Raw genomic sequence first — 25,628 nt, forward strand, 5'->3', positions numbered from 1 at the left:
CTGCAGGGTGCCATTATAGGCACTTTGCTCTCCAGATGAGGTTAGCAGAAAAAAGTTTGAGGGCCAGACCAAATAATTCCGGGGGCTTTATACGGCCCCCGGGCCTGAGGTTCCCCGTCCCTGATCTATGCAGACACAACACCCCTAGCCAGTTGCTTGTGCAAGTACCCGTCATCACAATGGGTACACATTTCCATCAGCCCTATACTGTATCTAGTGGAAGTGATCCATCTGAAATCAGATGGATCTCTCCATATTCTCACCACATCCACCACGTCCCACCTTTGGAACACTTCTGCAATGTGCGAATACCCAGTTGCTGCACAGTTACACCCTCTCAGCTGCAAGTGGAGATGCAGCAGAGATGCATTCAACTCAGAATGACTAGAAATTGCTCAACGTTGAGTATGATCAGCTGCAGAGCATTGCACAGTGCAAACAATCACAACATCTGTCCGCAAAATGGACCTGATTGCAACTCTGAATCAACCCTTATGCTCATACGGACTAGGCTGGAATCTTTGTGCAATACAATTAGCTTAGCTGTTGTACTGCACATTTCATACTTGCCTGCCTTATTAACAGAAGCTCTTAACAGTATGTAGCCGCATGTTTATCTAAGTGACAAACAAACCCATCATGATTTGTAGAGGCCAAACAATTAACACACAGACCTTTTGAAACTCCCACTTTTCCTCTGGTAGAACAAATGTGCCTTTGCCTTTGGAGTTACATTTTTTGAGCACCACTGGTCCTTTACTAGCCCGAAGACATAGCTCCTTTTGGATATTATGTCGAATTTCATGACTTGATGTATATTCAAAATACTGCAGAAACACAAATAGAAATAAAAACACCAACTTAATGTATCATTATTCAAATTTAAAACATAATATTTCATATAAATGACAACAATGTAGCATGGGGGGGGCTACAGCTTCCAACTGAAGCCTGGGGTCCTGCTATACCACAGGTCGGCAAAGGACTAGAGTCCTGCTATACCATGGGTGAGCAGAGGACTAGAGGTCTGCTATACCATGGGTGAGCAGAGGACTAGAGGTCTGCTATACCATGGGTCAGCAGAGGACTAGAGGCCTGCTATACCATGGGTCAGCAGAGGACTAGAGGCCTGCTATACCATGGGTCAGCAGAGGACTAGAGGCCTGCTATACCATGGGTCAGCAGAGGACTAGAGGCCTGCTATACCATGGGACTAGAGTCCTGCTATAAAGGGGTTAAAAGAGGACTAGAGACCTGTTATATCATGGATCAGCAGACAACTGGAGGCCTGCTATACCATGGGTGAGCAGAGGACTAGAGGCCTGCTATACCATGGGTGAGCAGAGGACTAGAGGTCTGCTATACCATGGGTCAGCAGAGGACTAGAGGCCTGCTATACCATGGGTCAGCAGAGGACTAGAGGTCTGCTATACCATGGGTCAGCAGAGGACTAGAGGCCTGCTATACCATGGGTGAGCAGAGGACTAGAGGTCTGCTATACCATGGGTCAGCAGAGGACTAGAGGCCTGCTATACCATGGGTCAGCAGAGGACTAGAGGCCTGCTATACCATGAGTTAGCAGAGGACTAGAGGCCTGCTATAAAGGGGTTAAAAGAGGACTAGAGACCTGTTATATCATGGATCAGCAGACAACTGCAGGCCTGCTATACCACTGATCAGCTGAGGACTGGAGGCCTGCCATACCATGGTTCAGTAGAAGACTGGAGACCTGCTATACCACTGGTCAGCTGAAAACTGGAGGTCTGCCATACCATGGTTCAGTAGAAGACTGGAGACCGGCTATACCACTGGTCAGCTGAGGACTGGAGGCCTGCCATACAATGGTTCAGTAGAAGACTGGAGACCTGCTATACCATGGGTCAGCAGAGGACTAGAGTCCTGCTATACCATGGGTCAGCACAGGACTAGAGTCCTGCTATACCATGAGTCAGCAGAGGACTAGAGTCCTGCTATACCATGGGTCAGCAGAGGACTAGAGGCGTATTATACCGTGGGTCAGCAGAGGACTAGAGGCCAGCTATACCATGAGTTAGCAGAGGACTAGAGGCCTGCTATAAAGGGGTTAAAAGAGGACTAGAGACCTGTTATATCATGGATCAGCAGACAACTGCAGGCCTGCTATACCACTGATCAGCTGAGGACTGGAGGCCTGCCATACCATGGTTCAGTAGAAGACTGGAGACCTGCTATACCACTGGTCAGCTGAAAACTGGAGGTCTGCCATACCATGGTTCAGTAGAAGACTGGAGACCGGCTATACCACGGGTCAGCTGAGGACTGGAGACCTGCTATACCACGGGTCATCAAAAGACTAGAGGTATGCTATACCATGGGCCAGCAGAGGACTGGAGGCAAGCTATATACCACTGGTCAGCTGAGGATTGGAGGCCTGCCATTCCATGGGTCAGCAGAGGACTGGAGGCCTGCTATACCACTAGTCAGCTGAGGATTGGAGGCCTACCACACCTTGGTTCAGCAGAAGACTGGACACCTGCTATACCATGGGTCATCAAAGGACTGGATACCTGCTATACCACTGGCCAATAGAATTGTAAAGGCACTGGCCAGCCTGCTATACCACTGACAAGCAGAGGCCTGGAGAACTGCTATACCACTGGCCAGCATATGATTGGTGGCCTGCTAGATAATGGCTAGCATAGAACTGGAGATCTGCAAGTCACAGGTTGACAGTAGACTGGGGGCCCTGTATACATTGGGCAGCAGGTGTGTTCTTCATGAAAGTGGAGAAAGTGAATGGGACAGCTGGTGTTATGTCAGGGAAGTAAGAAAGGGAGAATGGGAGAGAAGGTATTTTATAGGGGAGGGAGGAGCAGGAGAATGGTAGAGAAAATAGGCCACATGGAAAATAGGAGAGGGGGAATGGGAGAGGCCAAGTTATAGTGAAATGAAAAGAGGAATAAGAAAAGTGACAATAGGTTCTTAAGGGAGCTTATCCTCAAAATATCTGCAGTCACAGATTCAAGCTAATAAGGCACTGCAAATACAAACGATGCATGTAGAAATTAAAGACAGTTAATACATTTTGAAAAAGATAATTTCAGACAAGTTTTGGTCATTGTATTGTTATGATTCACTCTACAATTAATTTACAATAAAACCCCCTACACCAATAAATTACAATGTTGGCAGCAGTTCCCCAATCTGATGGAAACGTAAGAATCAAAATACAGTAAGTGTATTCGTATTATACATTAGCATTTCCCACCTTTATTGCACATTTCCCACAGTACTTAAAACATACATTTATATAACTGTTCAAAAAAATCATGTTCCCCAACACCCTTCAGTAGTAGCCAGTCTCCATGATAGCCAGCAAGATTCAACACAAGCAGTAGAGAAGTAATTAATCCTCACCATGATAATAACCAGTCTGTCCACTTACTCATAGACCCAAGTAATGTTTAGACCACCCATCAGCTTCTCTTTAATAGAGAGTGTTGACCTCTTGGCCAAATTGACCTACAGTTTGGAAGAACACCTGGGAGAATCGCTCTCCTCTATATGTTGCTTGTCTTGGCTGATACACTTGGGTGCATTTTCTGTTTTGATAAGGTGACTATTGTTGTGAATATGGTGCCTGATTCTATTTACTTCTGTAAGCTGGAATGTGGATCAAAATTGACTGCACTCCATTACCTACCCTTTCCCTCCTTCACCCATACCCCCTATTAAGTTTAATTTGCAAAAATTCAACAAATGAGGGAAGGGGGGGGATTATTCTATCATGCCACGGGCTATTAAATCCTCAATTAAGTATTACGTGATGGATCTAATTATTGTTTGGTAGTTATGCCCTTGTTCCTAAAGAAGTATGTTCCATGACTAATATATCCATGGCCATATCCATATAAGAAGAATGGTGCTTATCTCCTTCCCATTAACGACTCCCGCTTCGGTATGGGAAGGAAGAAGGGTCGAAGAGGGGGGGGGGGGGGGGCAGTCATGGCTTGGATAAGTGGGATGGGCTGAGGTGACGAGCATATCCCGAGCTCATTTTGCCAGTTTATAAATAAAGCAGGACTTTAATAAATAATCTTTTTTTTTTTTTTTTTTTTAAAGAAACCAACATATCATATCAACTGATCCATTTGGTTTAGTTGCTCAGAAAAACCAACTCAAGTACAAGCAGGAGTTAAGGTAAGCGTGTACTGACAGTGCCAGCCACCTACCCGTCCGTCACACATGTCCAACACATGGGAGTTAACAGGTGCAAAATTCTTGATACATACTGTAACAGACTAAATACTGTATAATCTACATGCCATGGACTGAGTGGCATCTGTGTAACTCTGCCCTGTATTCTGTTTCCTCCTTATCTTTTTTTCTGCTCCCGCTTAATTTTTGGTTTAAAATATAATAAAAAAAGACAAAATAAATTATCTGAAATTACATTTTGCACATGAAAATGAAGCACACAAAGAGTAGATACAGTAGATATTTTACCTGATTACCCCCAAGTCCATGACAACTGTACAAGATTGGAGGTTTGTCCCCCTGACTATTATCTGCTCCAGCATCCAAACACCATCCTTTGCCTATATTTTGTATCTGCGAGGAGGAGAGAAAGGAGATAATGCACGAGTCTGTGTCTGTCATTTTATTATTCACAGCAGTGTGGGTCAATATTGGCACTACAATGTTATATGGTGGTAATATATAAAAACATCACCCTAGGTAATAAACAAGCTAGAAGTGAAATGATAAGTGTCGTGGAGACCTGGATCAGATTCCCCTGGAATCGAACATACACACGTACACTCAGAGCCAAGTGCAGTAGCTACACCTTTCTAATACTTTTGCACAGAACGGCCTGAATTGGTATGGATTCAACAAGGTGATGGAGACATTTCTTATAGTTTCTGGTCTATATTGCATGATAGCATCACACTGTTGCTGCAGATTTGTCACCTACACATTCATTTTGTGAATTTCCTGTTCCACCATATCCCAAAGGTGATCCATTGAAAGAAGATCTGGTGACTGTGAAGGTCAATTGAATACACTGAACTCACTGGCATATTTGTGGAATCAGCTTGAGAAGACTAGTATTTTGTCACAAGTGGTGTGATCGTGCTGGAAGCAGCCATTAGGAAGATGGGTAGAGCGTGGCCATAAGGGATGCAGATGGCAAGCAACAATTCTCAGGTAGGCTGTGTAGTTAAACAATATTTAGAAGGTATTAAAAGGGGAATCGGTATGGAATCCCGGCTGCCGTATGGCCGGCAGATCGATTCCCGGCAGCGGCAGCCCGACAGATCAGCAGAGCCCGGCAGCAGAAGCCCGACAGCGCTGTAAATCCCGATCGTCCCTAAAGGTAAGTATAAACTAACCTAACCCCCTAACCCTCCTTAGGGGTGCCTAACCCTAACCTCCCCCCCAAGTGCCTAACCCTAATCCCCCCTCTAAGTGCCTAACCCTAACCTCCCTCAGGGGGTGCCTAACCCTAAACCCCCCCTTCCCCTAGCCTAACCATCCCGGGGGGGGTGCCTAACCCTAAGTCCCACCTGAGTGCCCTAAACCTAACCCTTCCCCCCCCCCCCCGTCGCTGTCCGCTCGTGGCGCCCGGCGTCAGGTAAATGACAGATGTCTAGATATAGACGCCGGTCATATATCCCACGCTGGGATAAAGCAGCCGGTAAGCCGGCTGTCGGTATTATGGCAGCCGGTTTCCCGACTGCAAGACTGTCTTCAAATATCCATTGTGTGGTATTTCTGGATTTACACACATCTATTACTGGTGGCAGTTGCCGCAATATGCACCAGCATTTGTGCCCGGATACATCTGCGGCCACACACGTGGAGTCAGCAGCTGTCACTATGTTTCATCTTTCCAGAGTCTGCTTGCTGAGGTGAACTCTCCGCATGTTGGTTCATTATCCCTGGTCTCATAGTCCGGTCGTGAGCCACCGGAGCAGTGCGACTTAGCCCATAGTCTGGTTGGGAGCCACCGGAGTGGCGCGACCCAGCTTCTCAGGTCAGTCGGGAGCCGCCGGAGCGGCACCACCCTGTCTCCAAGTCCGGTCGGGAGCTGCCGTAGCGGCGCGACCAAGCCACACACATCGGCTGCACTACAATTTCGGGAACCCTCCCAGGGTAAGAATTGGGGAGCTCTTTCCAGCCTACACACCAGTGGGATTAAGGATACAATTTGAGGTTGTTAGGAACATCTCTGGCTCCAGAATCTGCAACCTTACTAATTTGAAATCATCAGAGGATTTATTTATCCGTTTAACACATCCCTTTAATGTGCTAGCAGGTTCTGCTTTTGGACACGTTTTTCATCTATCATCAGAATCACTCATTATGCCTTACAGGTGTTAACGGATACTGAGAATATATATATAATTGCCACATTTCCAGCTACATTTAATCAGATGTCCTATATACTGGTACAGTGCCATATTGGTATGTCGATTTGGAGGCAATAATATATTTAGTCATTTGGCTCTATATTGCACATTGACAGTATTCCGATACATTTTTTGTTTTTTTCCTTTTTATATGCGTTTTTATGTGTGTATATCTAATTGTAATATTGAACTGCAGTTCATTTATATATTCCTAATATATGTACAATAAATTTTTATGATATATTTATCTATGCATGTGTTTATGTATTGACATCAGCGCAGACACCTACCGTGTTCCTTAATTATTACGTAAATAAATTTTATTATCAAGGAATACTGCAAGACTAGTAAACAAACAAATGCATGCTACACGGGCTGGTGATTTCTTACATTGTTATTATAACTCTGAGTAAAAGTGACAATTGTGGTTTCATTGTATTGATTTATAAGGGTCTTAGAACTTACATCACCATAGATGAGTGGGTGAAGGTCTGGTACATATATTTCAGGGTAGACATTTTTCAGATACCATTCAAAATTCTTGCACTGAAGGTTTTGACGCAAACTGTATCTCTTAGATAAATCTCCGTAAGATTTCTGCCAAAAAAAACAGTAACATTTTCCAAATGTAAATAAAAGTGAACAATAATGTAATGATTTTTGAATGTAACTAAAAAAAAAAATGCAAAAAACATTACATCATAGAGGCTTTGATTAGAAAGCAAACCCCGATAAAGAAAAGACGCCACCTCAGTTTTAGGGTTTGTGCGCAGTGTTTGTTCAAAAAAGGTCCGAATTATCAAGCTTAGAGATATTAAGCTTTCTTTACTATACAGTCTGGTGCTTATTACAGTACAGGAGGCTTTAACTTGCAACTGTAGATTTAACAACATAAAATAAACCACAATGCATAGAATTACCAAAACAAGAATATAAAAAGTATCAATAAAACGTAATTTTCCTATGCAACAGTAAATATGTAGCAATTTACACACACACAGTTAATATCCCAATATCACACAATGTTAGTATTGTTAGCAGCCCATAAGTTTTAAGTTCAAAGATATTTGAAAAAAAAAAAAACTAACGGTAAAGTTACCATTATAGGATTATTGGTCCTGTATATTGAATTTTCAGCAGGATCAAATAATCGTGTGTGCCCCTTATAGAATAACAAAGTCTGGTATTGCCCAGATCCTTAAAATATCAACTACGGTTTACAAAGCAGCATCAAAATCCAATGCACAGTCAAATACTGTGTTTTTGCCCACCAAACTGCCGGTGATACCCATCAGCCTCAAAGCACCGGCCAACCTGACGCTTGGTAATTCACCTCTTTATCCCATCATACAATCAACGATCTGTTTTAATTAAGTACTTTGCACACCATGTGCATTATATATTTTTTTCTCTCATTCTGTCACTTTTGGAGAAGAAATTATTAAATGCATCAGGAAGTACATGTCTTGAAATAAAGGTCATCATCTTGCATAGTAAGTATTGGATTGGGAGAAGAAAGTAACTGCTTGCTAAGCTTAATTTCAGTATACAGTATAATATAATGCAGGGGTGTGGTATATTTTGTCGATATTCAAAATGTCAACATGAGACTGTCAACATGGTCATAATAATGATGACATGTTTGGCCACTTCGTAATTCATCAGGTCAACATGATTTAAAATGTCAACAAGACATCCTTGGTGGTCTACTGGTGATTTACCAGGTGACGTTCAGAAAAACATCCGTCGGAAACCTGTGGCGCATCCAGCAGGGAGTATCACTAATCCTCCCCTAGTGGCTAACCTCCCCTTGCATAGCCTGCCCCTTCCATAGCCTAATCTTTAGCTGCTGCATCCTAACCTTAACCATCCAGTCCATGTTGAATGTCGACAACCTGCATATGCCACCATGTTCGATGTGAGAATTTCACCAATGTCAGCATTGTGGTGTGGACATTATGAATGTTGACATTATGACTACTAGGGAAGCTAAGCCCAGAGTCCCAAAAATACCCAGGATTATAATCATTAAATCATGGTTATTACAAGATACAAAACACTGGGAATTGCGCATGGGGCAGTGGGATAAGATTTACCTTCTCGAACGCATAATGCCATACTCGCAGGATCTCCCAGCTACCCGTAGAATAGATGAAGTCCCATGATGCAGTTGCTCTCAGTCACTGATAGGCTGGGCACTCCATGGTGACATCATCATTGTGTGGCACGCTCCCAGCCAATCAGTGTCTGAAAGAAGCCACATCACAGGACTCCAGCTCTTCTACTGCATCTGAGGCTGGAAGAAGACCCGAAAACACACAGACAAGAGAAGCCCTTTCTGACCACTATTTGGTGACCATGTTGCTGGGTCCTCTGACGAAACCGCCGGCAAAGGGGTAGAGAAACCCATTCCCTAGTGACCCACTCTCTGAAAGAAATGCCGCCCAATACACGTTGGGCGGAGCAGCCAATCAGTAGCGTGCAGTCAGCGGAGCTCTCACACAACAAACAAAGGTGATAAATCTGTTATTAAGCTATCCACATATGACTCCATCTTGTCACAAGATGGTGTGTACCTTTAAATATTCATAGCTTTAAATGTGTAATATTACAAAGAATGATTTCTGTAGAGCTTTGAGCTGAAGAACCTTGACTTCAGCAAATGTGTTCTACTTCGAAGATAAGCATGAATAGAATGTGTATTCTATACTCCCATGTATGTGTGCTCACCTCCCTTATCCCAACAGTTCACTCCCTCATGTATAAGATAATAATGTAATGTGAATATTCTGATATGTTGCAATTACAAGAACACTGTGCTTTATATTATTGTCTACACACAAATATAGTTAGAGCAATCTTTGAACACCCGACTGATGGATGTGTCTTGATTTGCCTCTCCTGAGATCTCAGTAATGCAAGGGTCTGACATACACTAATGAACTTGGGCTGGTGATTAATTACAGAAGAAAAATTGATCAACAGTGAACTGCACTACCGAAGCCAGCGGAATGTGGGGACCACAGCGCACCATGGTGCACTGCACCACTGGAGTCAGCAGTGTGTGGGTCCATAGTACACTGCGGTGTACCGCACCATCCGGTATGAGCAGCGTGTGTGGATTAAAAGCAGCCCGATCGCAGTCACAGAGGTGGAAAGGCAAGTGATACTGCAGTTGCTATCAGTGTTAAGTGTTCTTGATCTGGATTGGACACATATACTGTGTAAACTAAGCCAGGAGCATTGCTATTTTTATATATGACATTCAGGTTATTCATTCCAGTGACAGGTGTCAGTAACCATCACCTATACCCTGGAAATTGAGGATATCAGAAACGCATTATATGATGACAGTATATGACTATGCTTTCAACTAATGACTGCTCACTAATGCCTGCTCACTAATGCCATTAACCACACTGCTGATCCGATGCACGCTACTACTGCTGGTGCTTATGTAAAACTACTTTAATTGTGACTGCTTTCAAATACTAACAAAAACGGCATTCTGACTTGCTGCTGAAAAGAAGTGCCACTAATTTATATGCAAATTCTTCTTTTTTTACTTTGCCCACAAAACCTTATTCTGAACTCAATAGGTTCTATAAGCATGCTGATAATATAAGATTCTGTGGTCACAGGTTTTAATTACAATTTATTTTATGATTGGGGTTTAATAGCTGGCTTTTCTCATGTTTATAATATTTTATATATAATAATCTATTGATTTATTGGGGTTTACTATTATAATAAAAACAAATCCATTGCTTAAATATACACAGCATGGTAGCAGCGCACTTACTGTATTTAGTTTTTTTGTTTATACAAAATTTTTCTACAGGGATCCAGTAGACCGGGGTTAATGGCAGGCATTGCAAAAAGAGCTTAAGCAGGCTGCCTCTACACTGGAGTATATGGGAAAGGGGTCCAAGACTGGAGTTGTGCATCTGTGATTTGTTTTTTTGTGTCTGCCTCAACACAGGTGAAGATCAAGAGCCAACTCCCGATGGAAGAGGGGTCGGTGAATATACCGGAAGCCCATAGGTGGTAGGAATTGGCCTATCTCAGGTAAAAACTCCAGGAGTACCTGAGGTGGTGAATATTGGTCTGCCTCAGGTGAAGATTCCACAAAGTCTTGAGGTGGTGAAAATTAGCCCACATCAGGTGAAGACCTTGTTGAACCATGACTAGTTCAGCTGAAGACACAGAAGCAGGTAGGACCCCAGTAAGGATGGTCTTGGACCCGGTGGCCGGGTAATAGGCCCGACCTATAGAGGGCTGTACACCCTAGATAGATGGATAACCCCTATTGTTCCCGTATCACTACGTTGAGGTGCTATGGGCGATAGGCCCCATGGGCATGTTATTAGCCATGGGCTAGATGGGCAGTAGGCCTGAGTAGGTGCTACTTATGCCCTCTGTTGGTCCCTAGTGAGAGTGTACGAGAAACTGCCCTGTGAAAGCTATTGTATGCTGTACTGTTGCATGGTGTTGTAATTATTGTATTTTAGAATGTAAGCTCTTTTGAGCAGGACCCTCTACCCTCTTGTGCTTCTCCCTACTTTTGATTTATCTCTTACTCCCCACTAGGGCAACTAACAATCGGCTGCTTATGTGGGTGTAAAGGTCGCTAATATAGCTATGTTTATTATCCATGTCCATCTCCTGCTTTGTATTGTAAGTCGATGGTTACTTATTTATGTAGTTTGTAAGGCACTGTGGAACACTTGTGGCGCCATATAAATAAATAATAATAATTGTATTGCTGATGTAACTGCATTGCCAGGGAATATAGAAGTGGTGTGTGAGGAAGTGCACTACACACAGCCTGTATTGTTGTGGCTAATATGGTCAGCTAGAGCTTGGTCCCAGACATATGTATGGGTAGTCAAGTTGTTTTTGGAGGTATGCACTAGCATAAAAAGGTCAGTATAGTACAGCAGTGTGGGTGGGCTGCTTTCATGTATTCATTTTCAGGTACAGAGATCATGAACATTTGTTCACCAAAGTGGCAAGAGAACATCTTGTGAGTATCCAGTGTTTGTGAGTTGACCCCACCCCCTTTCCTCCGAGGGATTTTGGCCCTCATTCAGAGCCGGACACTCTGAGCAGAGCGCACGCTCTGAATGAGGGCCGTCCTCCATAAAAATGGAGCGTCCTCCTGGACGCTCGTATAGCTGTGGGTCACCACCCACAGCCTATACGAGCGTGCAGGTTGATGGTCGCGATGGTCTTGACCATCGCAACCATCGCCACTGCGAGCCGGAGCCTGCGGTTGAGTTTCTCAACCGCAAGGCCCGGAGTGATTTTGGCTCTATCAGAGCCAAAATCACTCCCACTGACATCACTAGTGATGTCAGTGGGCCGGCTTCTGACGGTAGGCGTTCCCTTGGGAACGCCCCCGTCTGGGAGGCACGCCCCCAGCACGCCCACCAAAGGGGGCGTGCTGTCAATCAACATCGACAGCACGCCCCCTTTGATCAGACACAACGAGCGAAGGAAAGTCCTTCGCTCGTCGCGTCTGGAGCATGCGCACGACGGAGCTCCCTCCGTCGTGCGCATGCTCAGTGCACACCATCGACCCACTTGCGAGCGGACAGCCGCTCGCGAGTGGGTCTGAATCAGGCCCTTTGTTCGGCTGCACCATGGCACTGGGGTGTAAACTAACACACACATATATATACATATATATATATATATATCTATCATGTAGTACCGCACTCACGTCTTATCCAGAAATCAACCACTGGGGTGCTCCTCTTGGACATAAATCCAAATATTCATAAAAAATCCGAACTACACATAGAAAAGCGCAGTTACAAGTGCACTCACCAGACTTGAAAAAGTGAATTTTCTAATTTATTTTTCATCTACAGTAAGAAAGCTTAATCCATGTTGCAAGTAAATAAATACCAATGTTTCGGTCTAAACAAAGACCATTATCAAGGTTTGCAATCCATTTTCATCCTAATGCAGTATGGGCTGCCACAGAGTCACAGCCTCCTCTCATCACAACATACAGCAAATGTAGCCTGACAGGTCCCACATATTTATACCTATCCCACAATCCCAAATACCAGTACACTGAAAAACCGGAAAAATATTCCATGCTGCATATAACGAACAAACGTGTACTCACACCAGACGCCAGTAACAGGTGCCGATCTCCCATCCATTTCCATCGTTCCCACAGCGTGCATCAGCTCCCTCCATATCGGAAGTACGTCACTCAAGGCGCAGACAGCGTCAGACCCCGGTGCCCCACTCCTGGAACACAAGGCTCCGGCGCGTTATGCCAGCATATATGCCACGTGACTTGCGGTCACCACATATGCGCAGTTGCCATGCACCCCACGTGGAACGCAGGCCACAGCGCATGCGCTCCCTGACCAGAGCTGTATCAACAAACAAGAGAGCTGAATGGGACACCATAGACAGGGAACACTAGGCACTGGTCTATGTGTGAACACATGTTGTAAAAAACATTACAGGCAATAAACAATAAGTCAATAGGTGTGAGTGGTAATTAAATACCGGGACCCAGCTCATGTGACATACATACATATATATATATATATATATAACAATACCCATACATAACCTACAATAATTAATGATAAAACACATAATACTAACAAATACATACATTACAAATACTAGATAGTAATTTTTTTCAATCTTTTAAAGTTTTTTTTGTCTTATATCAAAGACAATAGTGAATCATAATATACCTAAAATGAGTATAGTGAACACTAGGATAGTCACAATACAATCCCCACTTACCAATCAAAAGTGGATACTGCTCTTACAAGTATAAAGGTACTAAAAGGCACCATAATATATCCTCATATCCATAACACATCACAAAAGAAATCAGTATATCTACCTTATTATCATCAAGAGAATTTTATACTATCCCATAACCAGACGTATCACCACAGAAAAGGATATATAATAATAATAGAGCATTAACAACAGTTGAAAGACCATTCAACTTCCTAGGCCCTTCTATAACAAACATGAAGAGATATATAGAAAACATGAAGAGATATAATCATGGTAAGAAAACGGAGAGAGGGTTCAGTTCATTAAGACCCCTAGGTGAAACAGTATCTAGACAGCTAATCCATCTACTCTGTTTGATGCAATTTCTTCACATGATCTCCTCCACGTGTCAATGGTGGCACCCAATCTATAATTCTACATTTAAGACACTATATCTGATGTTTTTTTTCAAGGAAATGCCGAGCTACAGGTTTATCGGACATCCGTGTTTGTAAAGCTGCCCGTATGGAGGCCCTATGGTTTGCCATTCTCTCTCTAAATGTACGTGTTGTCATTCCAACATAATAGAGGCTACATGGGCATACCAAGATGTAGATAACAAAGTCCATCAAACAATCTAGACGATGTCTCAATCTGATTTCTTTTACTGTATGAGAATGCGGAAAAGAGGTGCCCTGCAATAGACTCCGACAAGTTATACAATGTCTACAGCTAATACACCCTGTTTTTTGTTGTAATAACCAATCAGTACCCTTTGGAGGGTCCAGGTTAAGTAATGGTCTCAAGAGCATTTGTTTAAGGCTGGAATTCCTTTTGAATGCCACCATAGGTGGTGGTGTCGCTTTCATTTTCAACGCTCCATCTGTAGTTAACAATGGCCACCTGTTGTTTAATGCCTTCCTAGTCGCTTTTGAGTGGTCATTATATTTTGTTGAGAACAATAGAATATGTGGGACCTGGCAGGCTACATTTGCTGTAGGTTGTGATGAGAGGAGGCTGTGACTCTGTGGCAGCCCATACTGCATTAGGATGAAAATGGATTGTAAACCTTGATAATGGTCTTTGTTTAGACCGAAACGTTGGTATTTATTTACTTGCAACCTGGATTGAACTTTCTTACTGTAGATGAAAAATAAATGAGAAAATTCACTTTTTCAAGTCTGGTGAGTGCACTTGTAACTGTGCTTTTCTATGTGTAGTTCGTATTTTCTATGAATATTTGGATTTATGTCCAAGAGGAGCACCCCAGTGGTTGATTTCTGGATAAGACGTGAGTGCGGAACTACATGACTATATAAATTCAATAGTATCTTGTGTAGGATTCTATTGGTTCTGACACCCGTCCATTGTTTATGGCTATACGCAACCTTCATTCAGCAACTGTACCAGTGACATCATATATTTTTTTGATATAATACTGTTTTTTTTAGATATATTGGAGATACTTATAATTGATCCATAAATGGCGCATGGAGGGATACCTTTACCAGATGATGCATTACTGTCTCAGGTGGAGAAAACCACCCTGATCCTAATGGATGATGATGCGGATATTTTATTTGATGAATTGGAATATCAAGCGCTACCGGCAGAAAGAGCGGTTGATCTATATCATCGTCTGTTACGCTTTAAAAAGCGTGAAGTTGATTTGAACCTTCATAGACAATCCCTTTCTGAGTACTTTAGGAGAAAGGAGATATCACGAGGTTTTGGAATACGCAATATCCCCACCATCGGACGCAGTAATCCTGTATTCTGCAGCCAATGGTGTGGGGTATTGAATAAGTGCTCATTAGATCTTTTGCTGTTAGTGATCGAGGAGGTGGGCACTGAACTTAAAAAGACAAAGGCAGAAATCGAACAATTCATTTCTACATGTCTCTCTACTTTGAGCCATGATAAAACCACTAACGTATATAGTCATGTAGTTCCGCACTCACGTCTTATCCAGAAATCAACCACTGGGGTGCTTCCTCTTGGACATAAATCCAAATATTCATAGAAAATCCGAACTACACATAGAAAAGCACAGTTACAAGTGCACTCACCAGACTTGAAAAAGTAAATTTTCTCATTTATTTTTCATCTACAGTAAGAAAGTTCAATCCAGGTTGCAAGTAAATAAATACCAATGTTTCGGTCTAGACAAAGACCATTATCAAGGTTTACAATCCATTTTCATCCTAATGCAGTATGGGCTGACACAGAGTCATAGCCTCCTCTCATCACAACCTACAGCAAATGTAGCCTGCCAGGTCCCACATATTTTATTGTTCTCAACAAAATATAATGACCACTCAAAAACAACTAGGAAGGCATTAAACAACAGGTGGCCATTGTTAACTACATATGGAGATTCGAAAATGAAAGCGACACCAGCACCTATGGTGGCATTCAAAAGGAATTCCAGCCTTAAACAAATGCTCGAGACCATTACTTAACCTGGACCGTCCAAAGGGTACTGATTGGTTATTACAACAAAAACCAGGGTGTATTAGCTGTAGACATTGTATAACTTGTCGGAGTCTATTGCAGGGCACCTCTTTTCCGCATCCTCATACAGGAAAAGAAATCAGATTGAGATATCGTCTACATTGTTTGATGGACTCTGTTATCTACATCTTGGTATGCCCATGTAGCCTCTATTATGTTGGACTGACAAATAAATGAGAAAATTCACTTTTTCAAGTCTGGTGAGTGCACTTGTAACCGCGCTTTTCTATGTGTAGTTCGGATTTTCGATTAATATTTGGATTTATGTCCAAGAGGAGCGCCCCAGTGGTTGATTTGTGGATAAGACGTGAGTGCGGAACTACATGATATATATATATATATATATATATATATATATATATATACACACACACACACATACACACACACACACACATACATACATACATACATACAGCCATGGCCAAAAGTTTTGAGAATGACACAAGTATTGGTTTTCACAAAGTTTGCTGCTTCAGTGTTTTTAGATCTTTTTGTCAGATGTTACTATGGTATAATGAAGTAAAATTACAAGCATTTCAGAAGTGTCAATTATTGACAATTACATAAAGTTTATGCAGAGAGTCAATATTTGCAGTGTTGACCCTTCTTTTTCAAGACCTCTGCAATTCGCCCTGGCATGCTGTCAATCAACTTCTGGGCCACATACTGACTGATGGCCGCCCTTTCTTGCCTAATCAATGCTTGGAGTTTGTCAGAATTTGTGGGTTTTGTTTGTCCACCCGCCTCTTGAGGATTGACCATAAGTTCTCAATGGGATTAAGGTCTTGGAAGTTTCCTGGCCGTGGACCCAAAATTTTGATGATTTATTCCCTGAGCCATTTAGTAATCACTTTTGCCTTATGGCAAGGTGCTCAGTCATGCTGGAAAAGGCATTGTATGTCACCAAACTGTTCATGTAGGGTTGGGAGAAGTTGCTCTTGGAAGATGTTATGGTATGATTATTTATTCAAGGCTGTGTTCTTAGGCAAAATTGTGAGTGATCCCACTCCCTTGGCTGAAAGCAACCCCACACGTGAGTGGTCTCAGGATGCTTTACTGTTGGCATGACATAGGACTGATGGTAGCGCTCACCTTTCCTTCTCTGGACAAGAGTTTTTCCAGATGCCCCAAACGATGCATCGGCAGACTGTGCTGATTAATTTGATATGTGACACTTGTATATCTGTGTGTGACTGAGTCTCTGAATACAAATACAAAAAGTGCTACAAGATAGCGGCAGCAGCTTTTTTTATTCCAAATTCCGTTGTGCTTCATATACAGACTCAGGTGCACACAGATAAACAAGTGTCGCATATCAAAATAATTTGCTGGTGCGACCTTGCGACATACGCATTTTCGGCAAAAAAAAAAAAAGACGCCAACAGAGTAGCATGGGATCTTGCGGCTCACTCACGCCCGGGCAAGTCGTGCTGTGTGGCATATTCAGGCTAGATTGTGAAGACACATCTGTACATACAAGAAGTTATTTGATTCATTTACAGCTTTCCCTGGGCACTGGTAAACGGAAACTCATTAATGAGAATTACTTGTACTTTTTCCAGGGTTCCATCTGCAGAGTAAACACTCCAAACTTCTCAGCATGAAGTCAATGCAACTGATCTAGAAGTAGTGCTGGATTTGTATCATCTATCGCAGTGGTTCTCAAACTCGGTCCTCTGGACCCCACACAATTCATATTTTCCAGGTCACCCAGCAGGTGCACAGGTGTATTCATTACTCACTGACACATTTTAAAAGATCCATAGGTGGAGACAATTATTTCACTTGTGATTCTGAGAGACCTGGAAAACATGCACTATTTGGGGTCCTGAGGACAGAGTTTGAGAACCTGTGATCTATCTTAAAGAAGAGATGTCTGTATGTATCCCACAAAGTAAACATAACGGATATTACTTTCGAATTATCCCAATAATTAAGTGTTGAAAATTATCTCTAGTTGTCAAAATCTAGTAGATAAATATGAAACAAAAAAAACACACACTTGTATATAACTGCAGTAAAATGTTATTTTTTTACGTGACCAAAAAGGAATAAGGGTCGGCTGCATCACAGGAACCCATCGTACAATTTGGTAAAGGGCTGAGCGATACAGCTTCAGATTCCCATGCATCCGTCCTGCTCTGAGAAGAACAGAAGAGGTGGGTGGACCTGGCATTACTGAGCCCAGTAAAGGAGTCAACATCTGTACAAGCAGTAATTCCACCACTAAACAGACTCTATACCATTTACTAACAGGTTGATGGTGTGGATAGAGGGATTGTACTACAACAGGAGAGAACAGAATGTAATGGGAAAGAGGCAAGAGCAGCGAGGAAGACAACACTGGGACACTTGAGTGTCATCCCATATGTTAAACATCATTTTATAACCAATATATTCAATTGAAATATTAACAGAATATCGTACAGTACATGTACACTTCTAATTGCACACATAACAAGAAAAAAAAATTGGTGCACCTACCTGTTGCACAATGTTTGCTGCTTCACGATTCCTCCGATAAAATATTTCTTTGTAATCATCCATCCACACTTCAGCCAGACGGACCTGGTTCCGGATGATCACTTGCGTACCTTTAGGAAAGGTGTGAGGACTCTTGCTGCGGAACACATGGCCAACAACAGCACATGGCAGGATCTCTAGCTGCCCACCACACTGCCACACCTGGTTAAAAATACAGAAGAAAATATTTATTCAACCAAGTTGCAAATTAAATGTCTATTCACTTTTTGGTTAATACATAAATTCACAAATATTGGGCACTGGCACGTTCATGAAGAAACAACATGTAAAGACCTTTCATTTACTAAAAGCTCTCTGACTATTTAGATCCCAAACCAATTAAGCTTCAAACTGGTACCATTTGATTTAATTTTTTCATTGCTTTCATTTATTTAGTCGGTTGTAGAAAAAAAAGGCACCTGGGCAGAAGCCAAGGAACAAAAAATGTTACATACTTGCGTGGATTCAGGCAGTACAATGCCAGTTTCCTTCTATTGGCCGCTTCGCTGGCGTTTACATCACGGTTAGTCATATGGATCCAAACAGCAGTTACAGCATCTCCGCAGATATGGCTGAGATCCTATAATTATTGTTTTAGATCCATATGAGTAACAGCAATCCTGTGGTCTATTCACACCATCTGCTTGACTTTACCTGCTAACATCTGGCGCATTAATCGTGCTAAAGCGCAATGACTGTATTGTATGATATTCAGAAAGTATTTTGTGGCACAGAATATAAAGTTAATGTCACATTTCTTGATGCACCATCTGAGAGTCCAAAGCCACCCAGTGACCTCTATATAAGATGTGGGTGCGCCATTCATGTTGGGTTTAGCTGACATATGTCTGTAATTGTTTTTTTTCATTTGCTGCATGTTGTCAGGAGTTTAGTTTATGTAGGATCTCTTATCAAAGCCAACTTACATACAGTATATATATATATATATATATATATCATTTTTAAATGTGATTAAATATTGCTATATTACTAATGCTGAACAACTACTTTTTTTTGATACTGATTGGAAAGTACTTTTCCACATAACCATCCATTTTTGTGTTTTAAATTTCTCTTCAGTGGATTCGCCCCGTTATGTGTTTTGTATCATTAGATGTTTTTCTACTTTTCCAGTAAGTACAAAATATCTCTCAACGACATTTTTTTACATTTTTTGCTGTATTTTTCTACTTACATATCCTGACATGTCTCCACATAGTTGCAATTAATCTTGTAATTATGAAATGAGGGACAGGTGTGGCCTGACTAGTCATTAGCTTGAGATATTATTGACTTAACCATTGCTCAAATAGGATAGTGATGGCTGCTAGCAATGCTCTCATTACATTGCCATGGTTACTCATTACAAAGAACTCCATAAATGCCTCAGTACATTCTGGTTAGACTTCATGGATTAAGATGATAAAACATCAACAAAACATATAAAAACGCAGCAGTTTAATGAGAATATAGAGATGTTTCTACAGCACACTTGCCCAAACCCCCCAGAATGTCTGGGAAACTCCTGAATGTCAGAGTGTCTCCTGGGCAAATAGGCTGCTCTCCCGCATCGCTCCCACTTCCCCAGTGATATGGGGTGGGGGCAGAGACTTTGTGCTGCGATACATAGTGGATCGAATCATCGCAACACACCACCCGTGCAGTACTTGCCACTTGGACCTACCCTCTCGGATTTCCCAGAGGGGCAGTACACATAGTAGACAAGTGTGGTCTATAGCCAAGTTGTTAACGGCCATGAAATACACCAAGAAAATGACATGAATATACTTACTCTAAAGGACATTTCAACATTCTCGCCACCCCATATCTCCATTTCTTCATCATAAGTTCCAATGTACTCAAAGTATTTCTTAGAAATTGAGAACAGGCCTCCTGCAAACGTTGGTGTCCTGTGCAAGGACAAAGAATGCATTGTTACTAGTTGTAATGATATTTTCAAGGTGCAATTTAAATGTATAATAAATGACATAAAAGGTTTAAAGTGGTTCTCCAGCTTCAGATACTTATTCAGCAGTCTATCACACTTTTCTTACTGTTGAAAATTAAGTGCCCCTACTCACACGGTAAACTGGTACAACATACACCAGTGGCAGGCAATGGATGTAAGTTTTTAGGGAAATTTATGTCCCTATTGTGTCATGGCAAAGCAGCCTTCCAATCACAGTTCCATATAAGGACACTACAGGTATTTCCCAATTTAAGTACTTCACAAGTTGGAAAGTATGCAGATACAAAACTCCCCACTATTCTGAATTCATCTGGACAGTCCCGAGAAGAGTAGACTGTCCCACATTGGGGATGTTTGTTGCAAGCTTATTCCCCTGTCACAAGGTGCCTCCAGTGAATTTGGAAATAAAACAGGGAAGCAGCAGCTTAGCACTTCAGAAATACTAAGCAGGGCCGTAACTAGGGTAGTGCGACCAGTGCCAGGGCACTGCAGGGGGCACTGTTTCCTGTTAATTTTCCTGTTTATTATCAATCTCACTTGTAGCTTCCTCTTCTTTTATCCCCAGCATCTCCTGGTCTCCCCTATCTCTTCCCCATGAGGCCATGGCCCTTTTCAGATGCACTATCTTATGGCCCTATTTAAAAAATGGGGGAGTGCGCCAATACTCTCTCTGGCACAGGGCATCATAAAATCTAGTTACGGCTCTTATACTAAGCAAGCACATATAGTACCTACAGGTCTGGCCACACACACTATGATGCAGTCGATCCCCCATCAAGTCACAGCCATGATTCTTACAGCTCAATTTTGTGATTCCTAATAACGGGAAGTATGCAGAGGCCCTTAATTCTTGGTGCATATATGATCTCCTGCAACTTTTACTAAATACACTGCTTAATATTTGTTTCAATGTTATTTGCATAGATGTATCAGAAATAAAATCTGGCAGATTTGTTTGATTATTTAGCCTTCTGTTGTCCGCATTGGAAACATATCCAGAAAGCACCTTTGTATCATATACCAGCACAAACTGCTCTGTCTAGTATAAAGAAAGACACAGTGCCAGAACCGGAATACATCAGAGTAGTAGTGCGCATAATACTTCTAGAGGTTTTTAGGTTAGTGAGTACTACATTTTTTTGCACAAAGCAAGGGAAAATTCAGGATTTTCACTAAGAGGAACGGGGGTATAAAGAATTATTCCTATAAAATTTCAGTACCACAAATTTGTTTATTTTATTTATTTTTAACGATGCCTCAGTACCCTCCCCAATCGATGAAGTTATCCATTTCTGTGTAGGGAGCTGCAATTCACTGATCAGCCTCACACAGGTTATAAAAAGGTATGTTAGATGGGATTCCTACCATTTCATCTTATTAATGCATTTTATAAATTAGGATAGAAAATGCTAAATATATAACCCAATTCAATAAGATTAGATTGTAAGCTCCTAGGAGCAGGGCCTCCTCCCCACTGTCTCACAGCCTTCTTCTCTAGCACTTCTACAGTATGACAGCCTTCACCTTCAGAGCTGTACGGTGTATGGAGAATTGTGTTGCTAATTGTTACTTGTGTTCGGTTTATATTTTGGTTACTGTAGTGTAATGTAATGTTCTGTGTACCCTTTACTGTATGTACGGCGCTGCGGACCACTTGTGGCGCCCTAGAAATAAAATGTAATAATAATAACCCAATTCAATAAACCTAACATCATAGACAAAGTAATGGTCAGAAAGCATTCCACATCTGATGTGTTTAAATGTTGGGTCTTCTGTAAATAGGGGTTGGGTACAGGATCCAGACGGTCCGGAAGCAGACTGTCAGAATACCGACAGATTTCTGCGAGTATTATAACCCTTACCCTCCGCATTATGCTGACTACATCCCGTAAATAGTGTGATCAGTTTTAAAATGTTGGCAACTATTTACAGCAGTTGTATTTGATCTGGGGCCATATCCGATTAGCGGCTGTAAAATTACCGCGGCTAATAAGCTCGCCTGGGGCTATCCAATTAGCCCCGAAGTCGGCATGACAATGGCACTTACCAGGTTTTTTTTTCGAGACCTGATGTGTCCCGAAAAACAAACTACGATAAGTGACGTTTTTTTTGCCCAAAAAAGGGCGAGAACACATAGGTCCGCGAGCTTAGTGGTTCCTATGTGTTAACGGGAGGACTATCCTATTATTTCACCCAAAATAATAGGATAGGGATAAAAAAAATATTGGCGAAAAATCCCCGTTTTCGGGGAAATTGGATATGGCCCCTGATATATTCCCTTTCAATTACTTTTAAATTAAGTACACACTATAAGATTATAGGTCCAATCTGGCTGTTTGGAACGAATATCTGGTAATGTATGGGAGCAAATGACAATCTACCATTTGTTCCCAAACACTGGAAATCAGACAAAAACAGGCGTTAGGACAAATTGGTTAAACCATTTTATGTTATAGTGTGTTTTATCTTTAACTTGCAAAGCATAAATGTGTTATTACTGTTCATCTAAAATACAGATTGGGAAGTGCCATTAACCATACATGTAGCAGATGAGGGCTAGGGCCATAAAGAGTGAAATGAATAGACCGAATCGTTTAAGAGAAGAGAGAATGTATGTGAGTCAATCCATTCAGAAGAAGAAAGGATAATGTTTGTATTTTGTCAGTAAATAAGTCCTGTTAATAATTACAGTGAGTTTATTAAACAAGGGAAGTAGTATGACGTAGTTTGCAAATAGTAGATAACATGCACACAACATTCAAGAAAGAAAAAAAAAAAACCTTAATAGATTAGTATGTAATGAAAAAGCAGGCACTGCTGCATTTATAATGTATAACATAAGCAAAGCCCAGTCATTTTCCTCTACCACAACTAAAACAGAGCCTAGGAACCTCTAGTACCCAGTAACCTTCCCTCATCAGTGAAGTCAGTAATTTCTGAACAGTGTAGGGAACTGCAAGTTTTCACAAATAAAAATTCTGTCACGCCTACACAGAGAATTACAATGTCAGTATATTTTTGCAGACTATAAAAGGTTGGTATCAGATATCCTGGATGCATAAATCATCCTGTATAATAGGCTTTATTCATTTTATTGATTTCAATCTTACAATTTCCCAATATTGCTATAAGTAATATTCTTTTCTTACTTTATTGGATAAGTTTCATCTTTCCTTTTCTTGTTTTCTAAAACAGGAACAGTCTCCCATCCAAATGATAAACCCCAGTCAAAGTTCCCACGGTTACGGTTATTGCCGTATGGAGAAGGGTTGCTAAACTCAAAAGAGTTGAGGTCAATGGTGACGATGTCTGGGCTCACTACCGCTGTGTGATTCTCAGCAATTCTCGCCAGTAAGGGCTCCAACCAACCATAGTAACACTCGCCTATAACCAGGAGAATTAGTACAGGTTACATATAAATGAAAGAGTATGCCAGGTGAAATTTCAGTTAATTTGTGATCACTAGGATTATTATACACCTATAATTAGTGTCACATATTCAAATTTTGCTTTTATGAGGTTTAAAAGTGATGAGCCTTGTATTACATGTTCTCTGCAATATATGTAAAAAAATAATAATAATAATAATAATAATAATAATAATAATAAACAGTTGTACTTTAAGCAAAATTAAAAAAATTGGAACAAAAAAAACAAAATCTATCTATAAGCCAATGAATGACTGTAATATCTGGTAAGAGATACAAGTGGCCAAGAGTTACTCGGTTTCAACCTAGCCACACAAGTACAAATAGCAGACACTTCCCTTTTAATAAATAGAAAGTTTTATACACAGACAATGGAATTGGTTAATCAATGTGAGAATCCTATTTAGGCCAATAAGCATAGCTGTGACTTTGTACTTACAGTGAGCATCTAAAAAAGTCAGTGTGTCTCCTGTGGCTACAGAGGCCCCGGCTAAGCGAGCGGCAATAAGTCCTTTTCTTTCTTTCTGTCTGACCACTTTCACGATTGCAAACTGCTTCACGTAGTCATCTAGTTTATCCTTCAAATATTCTGCAGATATAGAACCAGATGTCTCATGTAAACCTTCAGTGACATTGTACTTACTGACTACTGTACTGCAATCATATAAGAAACATGATCATTGTATCAAGCCAAGTGATTTTGTACTGTGCAAGTGGACTTGACAATGTTTCAAGCTGCGTGGGGAATGGGCGGAAGGGCATGTACCAAATGCTGAAGGACTTTGGAACTTGTTAATTATAAGGGTGCCAATTGAATTGGGGAAGCCACTAGGACATAAACTCTGCCCACCTGTCATTCTAAGGATTAAGTTATTTGATGAGCAACATGCAGGGTGAGGGGGAGCGGGTAAAAAAAAATAAAATAAAAATAGGTTGGGGAGGAAATATGGTAAGCCGTAAAGTAGACAAGGCGGGATTCCTGCACAGCTCATCTTCCGTGTCAGGTACAGCACTCAGTAACAAGTACCAAGACTTTTACCATTCTGCTAGTAAAGTAGATCATTGTTAGATAGAATGATTTCCATATAAAAGACACCAGAGCATTCAGCTGGGTACAAAAGGGAAGAATCAGTGTAAGTAGCCAGTACATATGCTTGGAACAAGTTCAGCTTTTATTGCTGCATAAAAAGCATCCCTGCAAATGCAGCTACTGTTCACCTTTGAAGGCCTGCTCACATAAAGCCTTTCCATTGACAGCAAAATGTAATCGCATTAACCCTTTCAACAGAGCCGTAACTGGACTTTTTGGTGCCCTGTGCCAGAAAGAGCACTCATTTTTCAAAGGGACATAATGCACCCAAAAAAGGGCCATGGCTTCATGGGGAAGGGCCAGGGAAGAATAGGAGAGGCCAGGAGATGCTGGGGATGAAATAAGAGAAAGCTACAAGCAAGAATGATAATAAACAGAAATTTGACAAGCCCAAACAGCGCCCCCTGACCTGTGGTGCCCTGTGCGATGGCACCGGCCGCACTACCCTAGCTACGGCCCTACTTTTCAATACCCTTTTTTATTTTACTTACAGAATAATGGATATTTGTAAAACTGAACCCCTTCTATCCCCCAGTTTACCATCAGTACTGGCATCGTCCACCATAATAATCTCCTTTAGGAGGATGGAAGGAGATGTGTACATGACACTGTATACAGTGCGGAGCAGTGTGGACCAGGCTTCATTGTGGAACACAGTAATGATGCTTGTTGTGGGCAGAGGCGGACATCTCTTAAACTTTTGTTCAATGCACCTGGAAAAAATAAATGAGCATAAATTAAAAATAATTAACCAGAAAAAAAAAAAACTGAAATTGTTAAATAAACGATATATAAAATGCCATTTGGGTAAAGACCTCATACACTAGAGACTGATTGTCTCAATTCAGCAATCCCCAGATGCCGAGGTAGGAGGACCGGTGAAATTCAGCATGTTGGATTTGACTGATTTGCCGATCACGATCAAAATATGATCATGATTTGCA

At 41.5% G+C, this 25,628-nt stretch overlaps 1 protein-coding gene across 2 annotated transcripts in view; it reads right to left on the reverse strand.

The window, feature by feature from the left end:
* The window catches only part of GALNT3 (polypeptide N-acetylgalactosaminyltransferase 3), a 52,981-nt gene that overhangs the window by 6,283 nt on the left and 21,070 nt on the right, over positions 1 to 25,628 (reverse strand). For both annotated transcript variants that reach the window (XM_088474834.1, XM_088474835.1), the window contains exons 3-10: positions 25,225 to 25,397; positions 24,034 to 24,183; positions 23,316 to 23,550; positions 19,990 to 20,107; positions 18,159 to 18,359; positions 6,858 to 6,989; positions 4,486 to 4,590; positions 675 to 827 (exon numbers count right to left, since the gene is read on the reverse strand). In XM_088474834.1, coding sequence (XP_088330960.1) covers positions 675 to 827; positions 4,486 to 4,590; positions 6,858 to 6,989; positions 18,159 to 18,359; positions 19,990 to 20,107; positions 23,316 to 23,550; positions 24,034 to 24,183; positions 25,225 to 25,397 — 1,267 coding nt within the window. The remainder of the gene's footprint in view (positions 1 to 674; positions 828 to 4,485; positions 4,591 to 6,857; positions 6,990 to 18,158; positions 18,360 to 19,989; positions 20,108 to 23,315; positions 23,551 to 24,033; positions 24,184 to 25,224; positions 25,398 to 25,628) is intronic.

Source organism: Taudactylus pleione, unplaced genomic scaffold (assembly GCF_031769625.1).
Source record: "Taudactylus pleione unplaced genomic scaffold, aTauple2 ptg000156l, whole genome shotgun sequence".
NCBI lineage: Eukaryota > Metazoa > Chordata > Amphibia > Anura > Myobatrachidae > Taudactylus > Taudactylus pleione.